This window comes from Balaenoptera musculus, chromosome 1 (assembly GCF_009873245.2).
Source record: "Balaenoptera musculus isolate JJ_BM4_2016_0621 chromosome 1, mBalMus1.pri.v3, whole genome shotgun sequence".
NCBI lineage: Eukaryota > Metazoa > Chordata > Mammalia > Artiodactyla > Balaenopteridae > Balaenoptera > Balaenoptera musculus.
Window position 1 is genome coordinate 58,002,238 of NC_045785.1, and position 17,612 is coordinate 58,019,849.

Consider the following 17,612-nt stretch of genomic DNA (forward strand, 5'->3'; position numbering starts at 1 on the left):
TAGGTTATGGGAAAATACTACTCCATTTTAATTAAGGGACTCGAGCTTCCTCGGATTTTTGTATCCGCGGGGGGAGGGGTCCTGGAACTAATCCCCCATAGATACCAAGGGACTACCGTATAGGACCACAAATGTTCTCCTTTAAAAGTAAAGGCCGTAAACCTCACATAGAAGAAACAGGAACATCAGCTACCCTGCAACAATTCTAAACGTAAAGTCTTTGTTTTCTAAGGGGGAAAAAACCACTTAAGAGGCAAAAATGCCAGTTAAGATGAAATAGCCCTGAAAACTTGCATCTATCCATGTTTAACATGTTAGCTAAGAGGAACCATAAACTATTCTCTTGGTACAAATTCCTTTCTAGGACACATTAAAGAAGAAACAGGGAAAGTGTGTTAGGGAAAGTGCTAGTATTAAATCTTTTCAAAAACTTATCTCTTTTTTTCTATTTGTAAAAGCAATGCAAGTCTGTTGTAATATGCAACCTAGAAATGTGTTGTTTACATTTTAAAGGATTTAATACTAGTTTTTTCCTATGCACGTATTTTTTAAATGGTTGATGCTGTGGTATATGTACTGTTTTATATCCTGACTTTCTTACTTAATCTACCTTGTTGAATTTAAAAACCTATTAATGGGTGCATTCCAGTTTATGGATGTAGTACCATTTAATCATTTCTCTATTTAAACAATATCTAGGTTATTGCATTTTTTCCGTTATCAATAAACTTCTTTGAATAGCTTTGTATATGAACTCTCCTTATGTCTTTAGGTCTTTTTGGATCAAGAGTTAAGCACATTTTAAGATGTTTGATGCAAGTTGCCAAACTGCTTTTCAGTAAATCTTTAATATCAATTTCTTTTTAAAAAGGTATCCATGAAAAGACAGCAATTCATTTAAGTTGTTCATGAAGTATTCATGTATCCTCTACCATGCACCAGGCACTTGCTAGGTACTTGCAGAACCTCAGTGAGCAAAGGAGACAAAGATCCCTTAATTCTAGAGAAGACAGCCAATACAAAAGTATAATAAAAAGTATATAACATTATAAATATAGAAATACAAGCAGTAAGAATCAAACCTCACAACTGAAGTTTGAATTGTTTCATAACCAACTTGTTTAATAATGGGGTTTTTTGGCTAAACTTTCCCAGTAATTAAGGTTTATTTATTTATGAAGAAACACAGCCCAGGCAATACTTCACCCTCTATGCAGGAATTTCCTGTTTTTGTTCGCTAAAATTCTCATATGTGTATCACTAAATTGATTCATCCTGAAACAATGTGTTTTCAAAATTATGCCCAGATGGCACAGCAGGACAAATCATGAAGTAGGTATGGCTTTTCCTGCAGGCCCCTAGCATTCTTCTGTATCACTTTCCCTCTGGATAGTGCCTTTCCTTGGTCTTTAAAAACCTGGTCTCCAAAAGAAACCAAAGGAACTCAATTATAATAAGGGTTAAATGACGTGTTACCTTTTCCTTCCTTAGAGTATTTAGACTTCAATGGAAAACAAAGCCTTACACAGTAGTCCCCCCTTACAGGTGGGAGATATATTCCAAGTCCCGCAGTGGGTGCCTGAAACCACAGATAGTATTGAACCTTATATATGCTATGTTTTTTTTCCAGTACATACACACTTATGATAAAGTTTAATTTCTATATTAGGCACAGCAAGAGATTAACAACAATAGCTAGTAATAAAATAGAACAACTATAACAATATACTATAGTAAAAGCTATGTGAACATAGTCTCTCTCTTTCAAAATATCTTATGGAAATTTAATGCCTTTTGCATCTTAACTAAGCACTTATCACACTCTATAGCTGTAACTTTCGCAGTTTCAGGTATGACAGCAAAACTAGCACAAATTTCTTTTTCCCTCTTCACAATTTCAAGGATAGAAGATTCATTCTTACCGTACAAGTTAGCAACCTCAGCATAGGATTATTTTTCCTTCCTTAATAAGTCGAGAACTTGCATCTTTTCACTTAAAGGGAGCACTTTAGGGCTTCTCTTTGGCATATCCAAATTGCCAGCATCACTGCACTTGTACTTTGGGCCATTATCATGTAAAATAAGGGTCACTTGAACACAAGCACCATGATAACCAAGACGGTGTTCTGATAACCAAGATAGCTACTAAGTGACTAACAGGCCAGATCCATGGATGATTCCCATCTGGGGTGGGACAGAGCTGGACAACGTGAGATTTCATCACACTACTCAGAATGGTGCGCAATTTAAAACTTAAGAATTGTTTATTTCTGGAATTTTCCATTTAATATTTTTGGACCCAGTCGACCAAGGTAACAAACCAAGGAAAGCAAAATGTTGGATAAGGGGGGACTCCTGTCCTAAAAAAGAAAAAAAAAAAAAACCAACCTTAGTTGATTACTTACTCTTGGGCTTTAACAATCACATAGGAGAAATTTCTCTAGATTAGAGACTCACATTTTTCTATACTGGTATAATAACAAGAGGCTAATTCAGTGACTGCATCCAGGTGACTTCAGGATAATAAATAATATAGCTAACATTTACTGGATGCTTATTATGTGTTGGGCACCGCGATAAGGAGCGATAAGGATTTTACTCATCACTGCAGCCCTATAAAACTGTTATTCCAACTGTGCAGATGAAGAGATGAGGCTCAGGGAGGTTAAGCAGTTGGCTGAACATTATAAAGCTGGGAAATGGTAGGGCCAGGGCAGAGCTCAGGCTGTAGGATTCCAGCACTCACCCTGTAGCTCTGCTGGTCTCCTCCCTAAGAGACCTAGGAGGGTGCCATGTCAACCTCCCCTGGGCCACCTAACCATATTCTCCTCTACACATTAGCTAATATGCCAACATAACTTCATTTAATGTAATGCTTGTTATGAAATGCAAATAAATGAGAGAAGAGGGAACTGTAAGATGCTATCAACTATTTCTACTTTGGCAATGAATACAAGATGTGGAAGCACGTTTGGGTTAAAGTGATGAGAATGAAACAATAGAAACCTTGGGATAGGACAGTGCAGTCTGAGATGAGGACAAAGTATAGATGGGAAAGGTGACCTTGCCCAAGACAAGGCACCACAGGGAAATGCATAGTGTGTTTTTCCAGCTGGCCCTGGCTCAGGAAAATGTCTTGAAAGCAATGCTTCTCAGAGTGGGGTCTGTGGACCACCTACATTAGAAATGCTTGGTACTAGTTTAAAATACAGATTCCTCAGCCTCTAGTCTAGTGATACTTCTGCAGCAAAGTGTAAAAACCAGTATTCTGGAAGTTGGACACACCCTTTAAGAGGGAGAAGTGTCATGAAGGGTGTGGGTAGGAAATGTGGACAGAAAGGGGGAGAACAGAGTGCCCAAGCCATTGCCTTGGTAAGAGTGGTTCTGGGGGCCAGAAAAGGGTGGGTACATGAGAGTCTCAGGCCACTCTCTCTAGTACTGTCCGGTTCCCTCTCTACTCCTTTTCCTCCTGCCCACCGCTTCCTCAGTCACTGGGCACCCCAACTCTCTTGGCAGCCCAAGATCCCAAGAAGCACGGGATGCAGGACCGAGGCTCCAGTAAACCATCACGTCCCACATTACCCCCTCTGCCTACACCCTCCCCTGCCTCTGGGTGTGAGGTTTCAGCAGAGGCTCTGAAGACCTCCAGGGGCTGCTGAAATGGCAGCTTCTAGACCACCAACCTGGATAGTCGCTGTAAAAATTCCTGGGGTCTTTAAGCAGTACAGAAAGAGCCCCAAAGGGGAGAAGATGGTTTGTCAGCATAAAAAACCAACACTGAAAATGTGAACATGAATTCCCTACTATCAATGTGAGAAGAGGTCTTCCTGGCAGGAATGTTTTTCAATTCTGCATTGTAATACAGATCCCTTTTTAATGAAGAAAAGGTAGAGGCTCTATAATCCCTTTAAAGACAAGTCAGAAGCCTGAGGGAAGGGCAGTCACATTTCATAATGACTAATTAACTTGCTTGAATTACAACTTGCAGTAGAAAAGTTTCCCAGAGAAATCATATTCTTCCTTTTTTTTTTGACAATTCTCCAGAGGAAGGCAAGTATAAGCAAGATATTAAACCACATCGTACTTTGTTCTCACAAAATACTGTTTGTTGTTGCATTACCAGTGACTCAAAGATTCTCACTAATCTTCCAGGACTTTTAGTGGCTTTTTAGCCACTAAAACAAATGTTATATCAATGGAACCAAATATAGGTGGTATTAAATATAATGCAAATTAGGAGTGGCCCACAGAATGTACTCTTGCAAAAATTCTGTCATTTGTAATTAGAGATTTCTGATTCATTCATATTGAGATGGATTATAAATTTGTAGATTTGTGGTTACTAAACTGGGTTAAACATATACACAATGTTCCTTGAAATACTAATCATTTTAGACCCTTCATCTGGATTTACTTAATCTTTGGGTCCTGTCCCCAATAAACCACCAGGGTTTTATAGAATAGAAAGCAATTCATAAGAGTTTCACAATTTCTCTGAGGTTTGCAATCCGGTAATAGAGAATAAAGATTATGCTTTTTCATGAGGAAGTAATAATCTTCTGTATTAGTTTCCTATTGCTTCTGTAAAATGTTAGCATAAATTCAGTAACTTAAAACAATACGAAGGTATTATCTAGCAGTTATGGAGGTGAGAAATCCAAAATAAATATCACTGGGCCAAAACCAAGGCATTGGCAGGACTGTGTTCCTTCTGGAAGCTCTAGGAGAGAGTCAGTTTCAGTGTGCTTTCCAGACTCTAGAGGCTGCCTGCATTTCGTGGCTTGCAGCCTCATTTTTCATCTTCAAAGCCAGAAGTATAGCATCTGCCAATCTCTTTCTCTGACCCTTCTGCCTCCTTCTTATAAAGACCCTTGAAATTTTGCCCCTGTAATTTAGGATCATCTCTCCATCTCAAATCCCTTTTGCCATATAAGGTAATCTATTACACAAATTCCAGGGATTAGAGCATGGTCATCTTTGTGGGGTCATTATTGTCCTACCATGTCTCCTCACCTAACCACCCACTACCAACAATTGCAATTTTTACCAACTACACAGTTTTTCACTGCGATTAGGTGCAAGCAAAAGAAATAAAATCTGGTTCTCTTAAGCAGGAAGGGAATTATGGGAAAGATAGCTGGAAAGTGGTAGAAAGGCTGGCAAAATGATCACGAGCAGGATCCATGGGACTGCAGGAACTAGAACCACAGCCAAAATCGCAGCCTAGGAAGAATCTGGTGAGAACTGCGGTTGGCACTGTGGTCACTGCCACTGCCTGCCCTGTGCCCTGGACGCTCCACTGGTGCTGCTGTTACCAGACCCTGGATATAGCTGCTGCACTCATATTGGATTCTAAGCGATTTCCTGGAGCTGTGTGTCTTGTGCGAGGCGGGGAAGAGGGCATCTGATGAGCTAGGCTTAGGTCATCTGCTTGCAGCTACTTGCTGGCTGTGGGGAGAGGGAGTCTCTGCTCCATTGAGGCTACCACAGTGGGAAGCCCTACTGGCCTCCTACCTACCCTAGGATGTCCACAGAGTAAGTCCTGCTGCTGGGCAACTGAAAAATGGCAAATGTCCACTAGACTGTTCAGACTCAGGAACAGGTACATGCTGGCTTGACAGCAAGGTTGCACCTTTGAAGAATCCTAAACCACTGGGTAAAACTTGGAAGCTGCCCATTCTTGCACATAGAATTTTGCTACACTTTGACATCAGACCCTCACCTCTGTGTGGTCCATGTCACTCAAGAAAATGTCTAGGTGGCTGCTGCTTTTTACCTTTTCCTTCTCTTATTCTTTCTCTTTAACAATATGATTGCCATATACATATTTCTTACCTTCTTTACTCTCTATGTACCAAGTACTTACAGCCTAGGAATATAAGCATGAAGACGGTCCCTTGAATATGCCTAGGCACGACCTCCTATCATTAATATACAAGGATAACATGGTAACTCATGAAATGATTCATCGTTTGACTTGTTTTTCGAGGTGTGGCAAAGAGTTTGTTCTGATGTATTGTTTTCTCTGCCCTGGGCTTCTGGTGCCTATTTGATAGGTCTGGCCACTGTCTTTTGCTTTGCCATCTGACATGGACTGGGGTCAAATCTTCACCCTTGGCCCAATAATATTGAATTCCAACCATAGAGCTAAACTGGCCTAGCGAGATAGCATGTAAATGCTGTGAATAGCTGAGATTATTAGAAGAAGGAGAATAGAAGAAAGAAATCAAAAGGAGATGTTTGTGTTTTAAGAAAAACAAGATAGAAAAAAAACCTTCACTAACTTGAAAAACACACCTTTAATATGGCTCCTCTTTCTTAAATATCTAGAAACTTCTGAAAGAGAAAGGTCTAGAAAGGTCCCTGTGTCAGCTCTGGTCAAACCTCTAAGATGCAGGCCTTGATTAGTGTGGCTCTGACACCAAGACTGGCAAGGACAAAAATAAACAAAGGAGCCTTATAAATATCCATACCCTTTGGCCCAGTAATTCCACTTATAGAAATCTAGCCTTAGGAAATAAGCAGAGCTATGGAAAGGAGTCTTATGTACAATGATATTTATTTAAAAGCTAATTATAAAAGTAAGAATTTGGTAACAATCTGAAAGTCCAATCATAGCCATAGCTAACGCTTATTAAGTTTTTAATTTGTATAAGGCATGGTACTAAGCGCTTTGTATGAACTATCTCATCAAACCTGATGAATGAAGCATTGTTATTATCCAATTCTACAAATGAAGATACTGAGTCACAAAGCAGTTAAGCAACTTGCCCAGGGTCTAGCAACTCCAAGTGGTAGAGCCGGGATTTGAACTAAGTTTCATCTGAATCCAAAGCTGGTGTTTGAAATCACCAAGCTATACACTTTCTCAATGGGGGATGATTGAATAAACAGAGTACAAACATCATGAAATATTAAATTGCCATTAGTATGATGATTCTGAACAATTTTTAATAAAATTTTAAAATGTTCATGATATAATATTAAATTTTAAAATCCCAGACACAGTATTTAGTAAAGAGCATGATCTCAGCTAGGGTACAGATATACACAAAAGACTGTCAACAAATGCAAAAAAATGATTGTTTCTAGTTTGTGAACAAATGTAAAATTGTATTTTCTTTTTCATACTCTTCTATACTTTTCAAGCATCCTACAATTAGCATGTATTGCTTGTATAAAAGGGAAATAGTTGGTGTTCAGAAGAAGATAACTCTAGGCTGGAAGAGTCTGAGAATCAGTGCTCAATGGGTTAGCCCAACCATCGTCCATTGTGGTGGGTTCTGAGCCCTACAAGGCCAGGCAGCTCCAACACACTGCCCAGCCTCCAGGGAGCAATGGCTAAGTCTCAGCATGGGAGCACTGCTTGCAAGGCTGACTCAGCTACCCCACCTGGAGCCATCCTGCTACAAAAGTGAGATTATTAATTAATGGAGCCAGTGACCAACACAAATTACATGCCAGAACCAGGTAGGAATTTTCACTCTTGGACCTCTACCTAGGTGACTTTGGACAAGTCATTTACCCTTTTTATGCCTTTGTTTCCTCATCCATAAAATGAGGACAATAGTACTATCTACCTGATTGGGTTGTTGTAAGGATTAAATGAGAGAAAGCATGTGAAGTCTAGTACAGTATCTGGAACATAACTAGTACTCGATAAATCATCACTTTAAAAGAATAACAAAACACACTTTGCCCCATGGTAGACGTAGAGGGAAAGGCTGAGGAGACTGATTTGACATTATCCCTAAGAAACAGATGGAATACATTATTGCTAAAACTAATTCCTTTTGAGTGGATTTGATTAAATTAAGCTGGTATTTGGTAGGCCAAAGAATGTAGTTATGCTTCTAGTTTTGTCCAAGAACAAGAAACTACATCTTTTTTTTTTTTTTTTTTTTTTTTTTTTTTTTTTTTTTTTTTTTTTTTTTTTTTTTTTTTTTTTAAATTTTTATTTATTTATTTATTTATTTATGGCTGTGTTGGGTCTTCGTTTCTGTGCGAGGGCTTTCTCTAGTTGCGGCAAGCGGGGGCCACTCTTCATTGCGGTGCGCCGGCCTCTCACTATCGCGGCCTCTCCTGTTGCGGAGCACAGGCTCCAGACGCGCAGGCTCAGCAATTGTGGCCCACGGGCCCAGTCGCTCCGCGGCATGTGGGATATTCCCGGACCAGGGCTCGAACCCGTGTTCCCTGCATTGGCAGGCAGATTCTCAACCACTGCGCCACCAGGGAAGCCCCTACATCTTTTTTTAAAACCATTCTAAACTCCCTATAAACATACTGTCTTCTGTTAAGACTAACTCTAGTGTCCAATGTCAGTGTGTATAAGTTATATAAAAATTCTTACCAAATTAGAGATGATTTGGGGTTTCTGAGTATACTCAAATATATGCTGTGAGAGTAATAAAGCATAATTTAATATTCCACTGCAGGGACAGAACTGTCTTTTTACAGACATAACACCGCAGATATTAAATAAATAACGAAAATACCATGAGATTTTTTTTCTAGCATTTTAGGCAATACACTGATGATTAGTGTTGATATAAACAATGTTTTTCAGTCATGGCAGGTGGATTAAGGGGATATATTAGAGTTTTTTTCCCTCTCTCTTTTATTTTTCGTATTAAAATTATTTTCTCCTACTATAGTTACTGCTTTTATAATGAAAACTATTAAGTATGATTTAAGAAGAAATGACCTAGCCACTTGGTGGCAGTATGTCATGAAGATAATAGTCTATATGGCTTCATTTCAGTCCTTCGCTTAAAAATTTTGTCATTGACATATATACACTACCATGTATAAAACAGGTAACTAATGAGAACCTACTGTATAGCACAGGGAACTCTACTCAATGATCTATGGTGACCTAAATGGGAAGGAAATCTAAAAAGAGTGGATATAGGTACAGCGTATATACGTATAACTGATTCATTTTGCTGTACAGCAGAAACTAACACAACATTGTAAAGCAACTATACTCCAATAAACATTAATAAAAAAAATTTGTCATTGGCTTGATTTCTTCTCTGACAGTTTTGTTTATAAATTGTCTTACTTCAGATATCTGATTCTTTGTGAAATTACCCTCTTATAATTAAGCATCTCTTTTAAATGACTTTAATCTAATTTAAATTAATACACCTAGTTGATTTGCAACTATAATAACAAAAAGACTCTAAAGGAAGATTATGTTTGTTCTCTATTAGGGCTAATAAAGCCCTAGTCAGATATGAAAATTATTTTTATGTGATGCAAATTAATAACTGATGTTTCATTGCCAAATAACCACCTGTAGTTTATACAACAGAATTATATTAACCTGTATTAAAAGCCAACAGCACCACATATTATTTTTTAATAAAAATGCTAATTTTAAAATAATAAAAGTGAAAACAAAAATAATCCAGCAACATATGCTATAAACCCATGATTTTGCAAAATTGTGTTACATTTTAATGTAATATTTTTCTTAAAATTGTAAAATAATGTAGATGCAGACTCCTGCTTGCGCTCCTTGAGAATGAACATAAGCCTGTAAAATACTAATTTAGATGAATAAACCTGGCTGTTGACCACTGGGGATGGAACCACATACTTATGGAAAAAAGAGACGTAGTGAAGCATTGAGGAGCCAGAAAGAGTTTCTGATTCGTCACAATTCACAGTGAAACATTGCCCTCTTGCTGTGGAGAAGTGAGAATAAAAACACAGGAAAGAACTTTTGGCTTTTCTGATGTTTTCATCTTCTAAAATTCCCTACCCATTGTTCTTAGAAAACTACTCTTCAATCGAGCCTGTGTTTGCACCCAGATCAGCCTTTTTAAAACATTTCCAAAGATCCATAGGAATCTTTTTATCGGAACTCTGTGATATTTTTCTCAAAGAGAGTTGCCCTGGCCACATAGCATGTTATACAAGCCTATGATATCTCCATAGCAGTTAAGGACACCTCAAGTTGTGATTTCTCCCTGGCCCCCAAAGTAATTCTTTTAATAGAAGAATTTGAACACTGAAATCAGAATGACTGAATAAATAGGGCTTGAGGCCCTCTTGGAGGTCCAGAGCTTAGAACCATTTTCAGGAATATCTTCTGTCAGCTGGGAGAATTGTGTCCTTGAAGTCACCTCTGGCAGCTTTTAATTATCAGGAGGGAGGAGGTGGGTAAGGAAACTCCAGGACTCCTTTTTTTTTCTTTTATAAATTTATTTATTTTATTTTATTATTATCATTATTATTTTTTTGGCTGCATTGGGTCTTCATTGAGGTGAGGTGTGCGGGCTACTTATTCAGTGGCTTCTCTTGTTGTGGAGCATGGGCTCTAGGCACGCGGGCTTCAGTAGTTGTGGTGCACGGGCTTAGTTGCTCCACGGCATGTGGGATCTTCCCCAACCAGGGTTCAAACCCGTGTCCCCTGCATTGGCAGGCGGATTCTTAACCACTGAGCCACCAGGGAAGCCCATCCAGGACTCTTCTGAGTTCAGACTGAAAACAAGTTAGCTACCAAGGCAGCTGACCCCACCCTGGTCAGAAGATTTCATTAGCAGTGTTCTGACAGGCTTTATGGGTAGACAGGGCTGGCCAGGATCCTTGCCCACGGGGAAGGAGCAGAGGGAAGTCGTTAATGGCATTCCACCCTTATGTTATAACCTCAAAGTGTCTGCTAATCAAAACTGGGCTTCTTATATGAAGCCAAGAGGCTGTTCACGAACAGCATCTCTAAGACTGTGCAAAGGCAAAAGTAACACATCTTGGAGGTTCTTAAGGAAACCTAAACTTTATTGCATCATCTATTGGAAGGAATCAAGTAGAGACCAGTTGTGTGTTTTTTTCTGGCTCGCTGAATGAAATAAAGCTCCTTGGAATTTGTTGCCTAGAAGCCTCATGAAATTAGTGGACACACCTTCAAGTCTTACAAACCCTAGGTAGTTTTTATTGTCCTTTGAATGTTTCCTCCTTTAGGATTTACCTAATTTAATAAAAAGAAGAAGAAAAGACACACACACACACACACACACACACACACACACACAGGTTTTTGCTTTTACTCCATCTTTCCAGCCTATTAAAGTTACTGGTTTACTTTAATCATCTCCAAACAAGTGAAGAAACTCTCTTAGGAAATTGGGTAACCCGAGTGCAAAAAGTAAAAAGCTGACACTGTTTTCTTTTTGTTCAAAAGTTCCCCAGGTCACACTGCAATCATTTCAACATGATACTCAGAATTCTGGGCTTCTAATTGCTTCCATCTTTGAAGGACACCTTACTTCTGGTAAGAAAATACTGCTTAGGTTTGTTGAGTAGTCTTTATTAATCATCCATTTGAATGCTCCACACTGAAAAATCATGTGTCAGCCATAAGTTTCTTGACAGTAAGATATGCCACATGCTTTCCATAGGAAAATAATCAAACAAAAATCTGCTTAAAATTGAATTTAAGGATTGGTTTAGGTAGATTTTGCCAGCTTTTGCTCTGGGTTAGATACATGTTCATTTCAATTGGTGCTGGGGCTCAAGACCTCAAAAATTCTTCCTAAAAAATACCATTATTTGAGTGTCTACCATGTGCTAGGAATTTCATATACATCATCTTTTTCAATCTTCAAAATCTTTATCAATCTTCAAAACAACCTGTTGAGGTAAGTGCTATGTATCTATTTTACAGATGGGAAAACTGGAGCTCAGAGAGGTTGAGGAACTTGTTTGAACTAAAATTCAAATCCAATTTTCAAATCCTGAAGTCTGTGCTCTTTCTCTTATACAAACCAGCTCCCATTTTATTTGTTAGTATGACTTAGTATTTTCCATTGATAAGCATACCTAAATGTTTTAGGCATAAAAAAGATATTAGATCAGGTTGTAGAGCATTTATCTCCTTGCATAGAAATCTGGCAAGAATAGTATAAAAACTTTGGCAGGTGATATTGATATTCTTTGGACGTCTGTTTATTTATTCAAAAAATATTCTATGTTACCAGGTACATATTTTATGTGCCAGGCACTATTCTGAGTACTGGGGAATCAGCAGTGAAAAAAATGAACAAAGCCCCTGTCTTCATGGAGCTTCCATTCCAGACAGACAGGGTGGGGTGGGAGTGGGGGAAACCACAAACAAAACAAGAAAAGGAAGGTGGCAGCAAGTGTTATAAAGGAAATGAAGCAATGTAAGGGTACTCTGAATTTGTGTTGTGAATCAATTATGGGCCAAGTGCTTAGGTTCAGCACAGATCCCTAATTACAAATGCCTGCACAGACCTGCACCTTGATATTTCTGTGGGAATTGTGGAGGCTACGAACTAATGCCTGCTCTGTTAGATAGGTATTATTTTACAGAAGAGGAAACTTGAGCTTCAGCAAGTTCATTATTATGCTCTGATGTTACAGAGCTGATAAGCAGCAGCATCTAGTTTGAACCCAGGTATCTCTCAGGTTATTCTTTTGGTGACTCTGCTCTACTCCTCAAACCCCTTTACCTGGCCCCATGTTAACTTGGGAATTCCTCATCCTCCTCCAGGACTAATGCACAAGGATATGTGGAAGCCAGTACCTCCCGTTAGTTGCTTGAAATCCTTAGCAATAGTATTTTAGTCCTAGGAAAACACTAATTCCATGCCACACTGGCCCTGGCCCACCAGTGGCTTTAGGAGAGGGGCTGGACAGCGTGGAGACGCCCAAGTGTATGTTAGGTGCAGCTGGGGAATAACTAGGGCAGGGCCAATTCAGTGTCTGACACGTGGTAAGTATCCAATAAACGTCTGCCAAAGCGAGGGAGGAAGGAGGATGGAAGGGGCCAACACCCAGCATGGCTCAGAACCAACTCCAGCATGACAAGTCATGTCCAAATTAAAGTTTACATTTGAAAATAGAAAATAGGGTTTTTCATGTACTAGGGAGAAAATGGGATGAGCCTGGTAGGTAACACATGCTGAATATAATAATTATTTAAAGATTACAGGTGATTAATTCCACTTCAAAATTCAAAAAAAGCATTGTTTTTAAAATAAAATGTCAGTGTAAGATATATGGCAATTTGGATTTCTCTCTTATAACATATATTGTTCTAAGTAGAGTGAATGTTCTTTTTCAGCAGGAAAAAATTCATGAACAATAAATTTCGAAGAATGGTGACAAGTTGTACATAACTTCTGTCTTGTACAAAAGGTTAAAAAAAAAAAACTACTCAGTTGTGACTGTGGCCAGCTTTAGACTCTGTCGCAAGCAATTGGGAATTCTCACTTGTGTCGAACAAACCTAATGATGTTTATCACTAAACCTTTTTTATATAAAATATGCAAGCACAAGCTCAGAAAAATGCCTAATGCTGACCGCATTTGCCAGAGACTCAATTCACTGACATCAGATACATGCAGCCCAATTCCCTCAAACAAAAGGTATTGTCGTGCAGTTTGGAAGGGCAGTCACTTTACAGCCCAAGGTAAAGGTTAATTTTATTTCCCCTTCCTATTTCCTTTGAGATCAATGACCTTCACTTGGAGCAGAGTAGAGAGAACAATGATTCTGGCGTCACATAGATGGAAATTATACCTAAAATTATTTTTCTTTCCTTTCAGACAATAGGCAACAAGACATTGGGCTTCTATTGGGAATGGTTTTCTTTGCCGTTATTTTATCAATTCTTTCTTTGATTGGGATATTTAACAGATCGCTCAGAACTGAGTAAGTTTTTGTACAATTTGTTTTCTCATTTAGACATATATTGGTACCATCAAAATGTAGTCAATTCTGTGATTTACTAGAAAAGTTCATCAACATTTTTCTTGAGAGAAAGACAAAACAGAAGAAACTGTTTAATGAGTACCCATCCATGCCAAACTCTTTACAAACGTCATTCATTTAATCCTTGCAAGATCCTGCCAGAAAAGCTCAGTGGCCTATTTTACAGATGACTTACACAAGGCTTAGAGAGGTTAAGTGCTCAGCCCAAGGTCACCAAACACTAAGCCAGGAGTCCAGACGCAGCTGACGTCTCAGCCCATGTTCTCTCTTTCCCTACCCAGCCTTTTCATTGTGCCCTCAAGTCTGTCTACAGTGCCTGAATTCTTCACAGTAGTTAAGTCGTAACCTACCTCAAGTTCTACCCAAGCAAATCCCCTGAATCAATGTGAAGAGAAGTGTGGCAACGTGTGAATTCATCACTTTGATACCAATCGTGTTAGTGTTTTAGCATCCAGCCCCAATGCCCATTCCTCTTGGCCTCCTTCAGTCATTTTTTTCCAGTATGGTATCAGTATAATAAAGATCAATGCCTAATTATTTTAAAATGAGACTTTGAGGGAAGCAAGGCCTTTGACACCCTAAATTTTACCAGATGCACTATTTCTAATTGGTTAACAGAGTTGTTTGATGTGGCAGTCCCCCAGTTCGTCCAGTGACGCACAAATTTAACACATGTGAATGTTCTTTGCCTAATTGGTACTGAGTTTCTATTTCTTGCCATCACTTGCTTCATGAGATAATCCTTCTTTCTTTGCAATTTATAATCAAAATGCAGTAGAGAGATTCAGAATGAGCTATTGTGAATAAAGTACACTAGTGATATTTTTTTTTAATTTACGTAGGCTTTTTCCTCAAAACCTAAGCTTTTAAATTACACATTAATAAATATATCCCTGGTACCCTTGTGAGGTGAGAAAACTAATATGGAACTTTATTTTAGGTTGTTTTAAAATATACTTGATTATAAAACCCTTTGAAATATCTTAATGTTCCAACTTGTAGTGCATAAGCATATTAATATTTGTGTTATTATCCAAAGATGTCCTAGAGAGTGTAAAATTTTAAATAACATTAAGTTTGTTACGAACTAAAAATTAACTTCCTACTGGTAACAATAAATAAGAAAATAAAACAATTCTTTGGTAATTTAATTATTTAAATAAGCATTCTTTTTAAAAAGATAAAACTAGAGATAATTCCAATATTACTATTTTACATATGAGCAGATACTGTTTTTACTATAACTTTACATTGTTTATAAAAGCCTTATTTCAGAAACAGAACTGGAAAATGGAGAGCAAAACAATTTTAAATATAATGAAAACAAGAGTGGTATCTATATATATATATATATATATATATATACACACACACACATATATATTTTTCTCACTGTATCAGTATGCTGTATAAAAACTTTTCTTCAATAGCATGAACTTACTAATTTGGTCTAATTTTAGGTATATAAAGGGAGTGTGAATTATTTAAAAAACTGAACTATAAAACATTGTATAAATATGTGTAAAGAAATTAAAAACCCTACAATTCAAGGTCAAATTGGGCAAGCAAAGTCCATGCAGCTAGTTTGGTTGTTACTTAGTAAAAGTTCTTAGAGAAGCTGCATAAACAGATACAAGAGTCTGATCTGTTGTGGTGCATTGTTAACACATGATAATGTGCCAGAGATCAGTGTAGTCTCTTTGAAGCTCCCAGGACAACATTTTTGCTCAAATCAATTTTTACGTAAATGCAGAAAGTGCTTTCAACACAGTGGCAGTGCCAAGGGGTAGCTTAGGAGGAAAAGTGAGGTGTTTACAGCTTCTCACTCTTCCTTCCATCACCTGATCCCAGAGATCCGTAATAAGCACACAGCCTAAGTAAAAACTGGTGTTCTCACCATGCCACACAACTGCAAGACAACTTCCCCGGACTCCTGCTCCAACTACATAAGGAAAGTCTGGAGCCACCACTATCATCTCAACCTTATTTAGAATCATTACAATTAGAGGAGCTCAAATATTATAGTTTTATTATATGACATTCTCTTCTTTAATATTTCTCTGTGGTTATGGTCCCCTTGGAAAGTTTTACAAAACATCCCTTAGGTTTTACAAACTTTTCCACACTGACATCTCCGCTTATAATGGTTTGCCATATTTAACATGTGTATAGTTTCACTTCCTGGGTGGTTCTCCCATTTATCTTGAATCTAGTGTGAGTGTTCTGTAATGTTCTGGCTTATTAGAGACAGGCAGAGCAATAGAGAGGAGAGGAAAATCTGAAAAGATATTGAATCAACTTCCCACATAACTTTTTAAAGTAAGGGATGGAAATCTTAGTTTCTGCATCGGAAAGTTTGGTTTTAATTATGCATTCCATTCTAGTTGATTTCCTAATCTCCTAGATGATTGCCTGCACCAACCCTCAAGTAAGATGCTTATTCTTAGTCATTTTTTGTTTTTTAGAATTAAAAGAAGAATCTTATTGCTAATACCGAAGTGGCTTTATGAAGATATACCTAATATAGAAAATAGCAATGTTGTGAAAATGCTACAGGTAACCAAACACCATCAAATACAAACTAAATGGCAGCTGAAACCAAGAGTGCAGTCCAATAATTAGAGAAGAATTTCCATTCAAATAAAGAAATATGTGTGCATATTTGCACAACTGTATAGCTTATGTAGAGATAAAATTATACATATTTCAAATCATACTTAAGAGAGATGAGAGAATGGACTAGGGGAAGAAAAGAGAGATGAAAGAGAGAAGCAATGCCATTCAAAAGAGAAGAGTGAATGGAAGATTGTAAGCCAGGTGCCAGAGCCACTTGGTGGCCAAGCAATTGGAAGGTGTCTTCAGGGACAAAAGGAAGAGGGAAGAAAATCTCAATAGATCGAGCCTCAGAGACACAAAGGGGCTTCTGTTTTACAAGAGACTGCAGAAGCAGGTGGAGCCCAAGGAGGACACCACTTTGCTCCTGAGACCCAGTGGAATTCGAGAAGATGAATGTGAGGAGACTATGGCAGATGGCGTCACCAGGGGTGGGCCAGGTTTCCAGTTTAGCAAAGAATAGAAGTGTGCCCCAGGAAGGCCCTGAGGCTACAGGGGACTTTGCCGGTTATGGAGGAGCTGCTGCTGATTATGGAAGAGGGGAAGTCATCTGCTATGTGTGCTGCTACACTTTCTGGCTCTCCAGCCTGGCTGTCAAGGGGTTCAAAACTCAGGTGATGGGACAGACACATCATTCAAGCATTGCAATGCAGTGACGTAGTACAGCGACAGAGATGAGACCAAACATGACGCGAGTATAGAGGAAACATATTAAAAGACAGGAAGGAGTTGCTCAGGAGAAACGAAAGACATTCAAAATAGACAGGCTACATGAGCAAAGGCAGAGGTGAGAAGAGCATGTTGGGTGTTGCTTTGTGGAAACACTTGATGTGAGGAGTGGCTGGAATAATGTGGGAATGCAGAGTGGGATCAGCTCACAGGAGGCCTTATTATGGAACTCAGACTTCATTCTGCCAATCAGTAGTTTTCAAACTTGAAAAAAAAGTTATTTTTAGCCTAGGAACCCTTTGTTCAAATGATGTGAGGAAGACAAGTATTTGTAAAACAAGAAAAAGTGGCTCTATTTGGAGATCTAGTGAGCCCATTAACCAACTCCTTCCCTAGCCCCAGGTGAGTCTCTAAGGCAACAGTTCTCAGCCTTGGTTGCATGCTAGAATCCTGATTCCCAGGCCACAACCCAGGGTCTTTGGGGGAGGGAGGGCAGGGGGAGACCCAGGCCTCAGCATTTTCCAAAGCTTCCCAAGTGATTCCACTACACAGCCCATGCTGAGAACACTGTTAAGGGGTTGAAAACT

General features: G+C 38.6%; 1 protein-coding gene across 3 annotated transcripts in view; it reads left to right on the top strand.

Annotated features, from left to right (window-relative positions):
• The window catches only part of IL23R (interleukin 23 receptor), a 54,479-nt gene that overhangs the window by 33,936 nt on the left and 2,931 nt on the right, over positions 1-17,612 (top strand). For 2 of the 3 annotated variants that reach the window (XM_036871397.1, XM_036871406.1), the window contains exons 8-10: positions 11,189-11,278; positions 13,578-13,683; positions 16,209-16,299. In XM_036871397.1, the coding sequence (XP_036727292.1) occupies positions 11,189-11,278; positions 13,578-13,683; positions 16,209-16,299 (287 nt within the window). The remainder of the gene's footprint in view (positions 1-11,188; positions 11,279-13,577; positions 13,684-16,208; positions 16,300-17,612) is intronic. The other variant, XM_036871416.1, reaches the window with a different exon arrangement.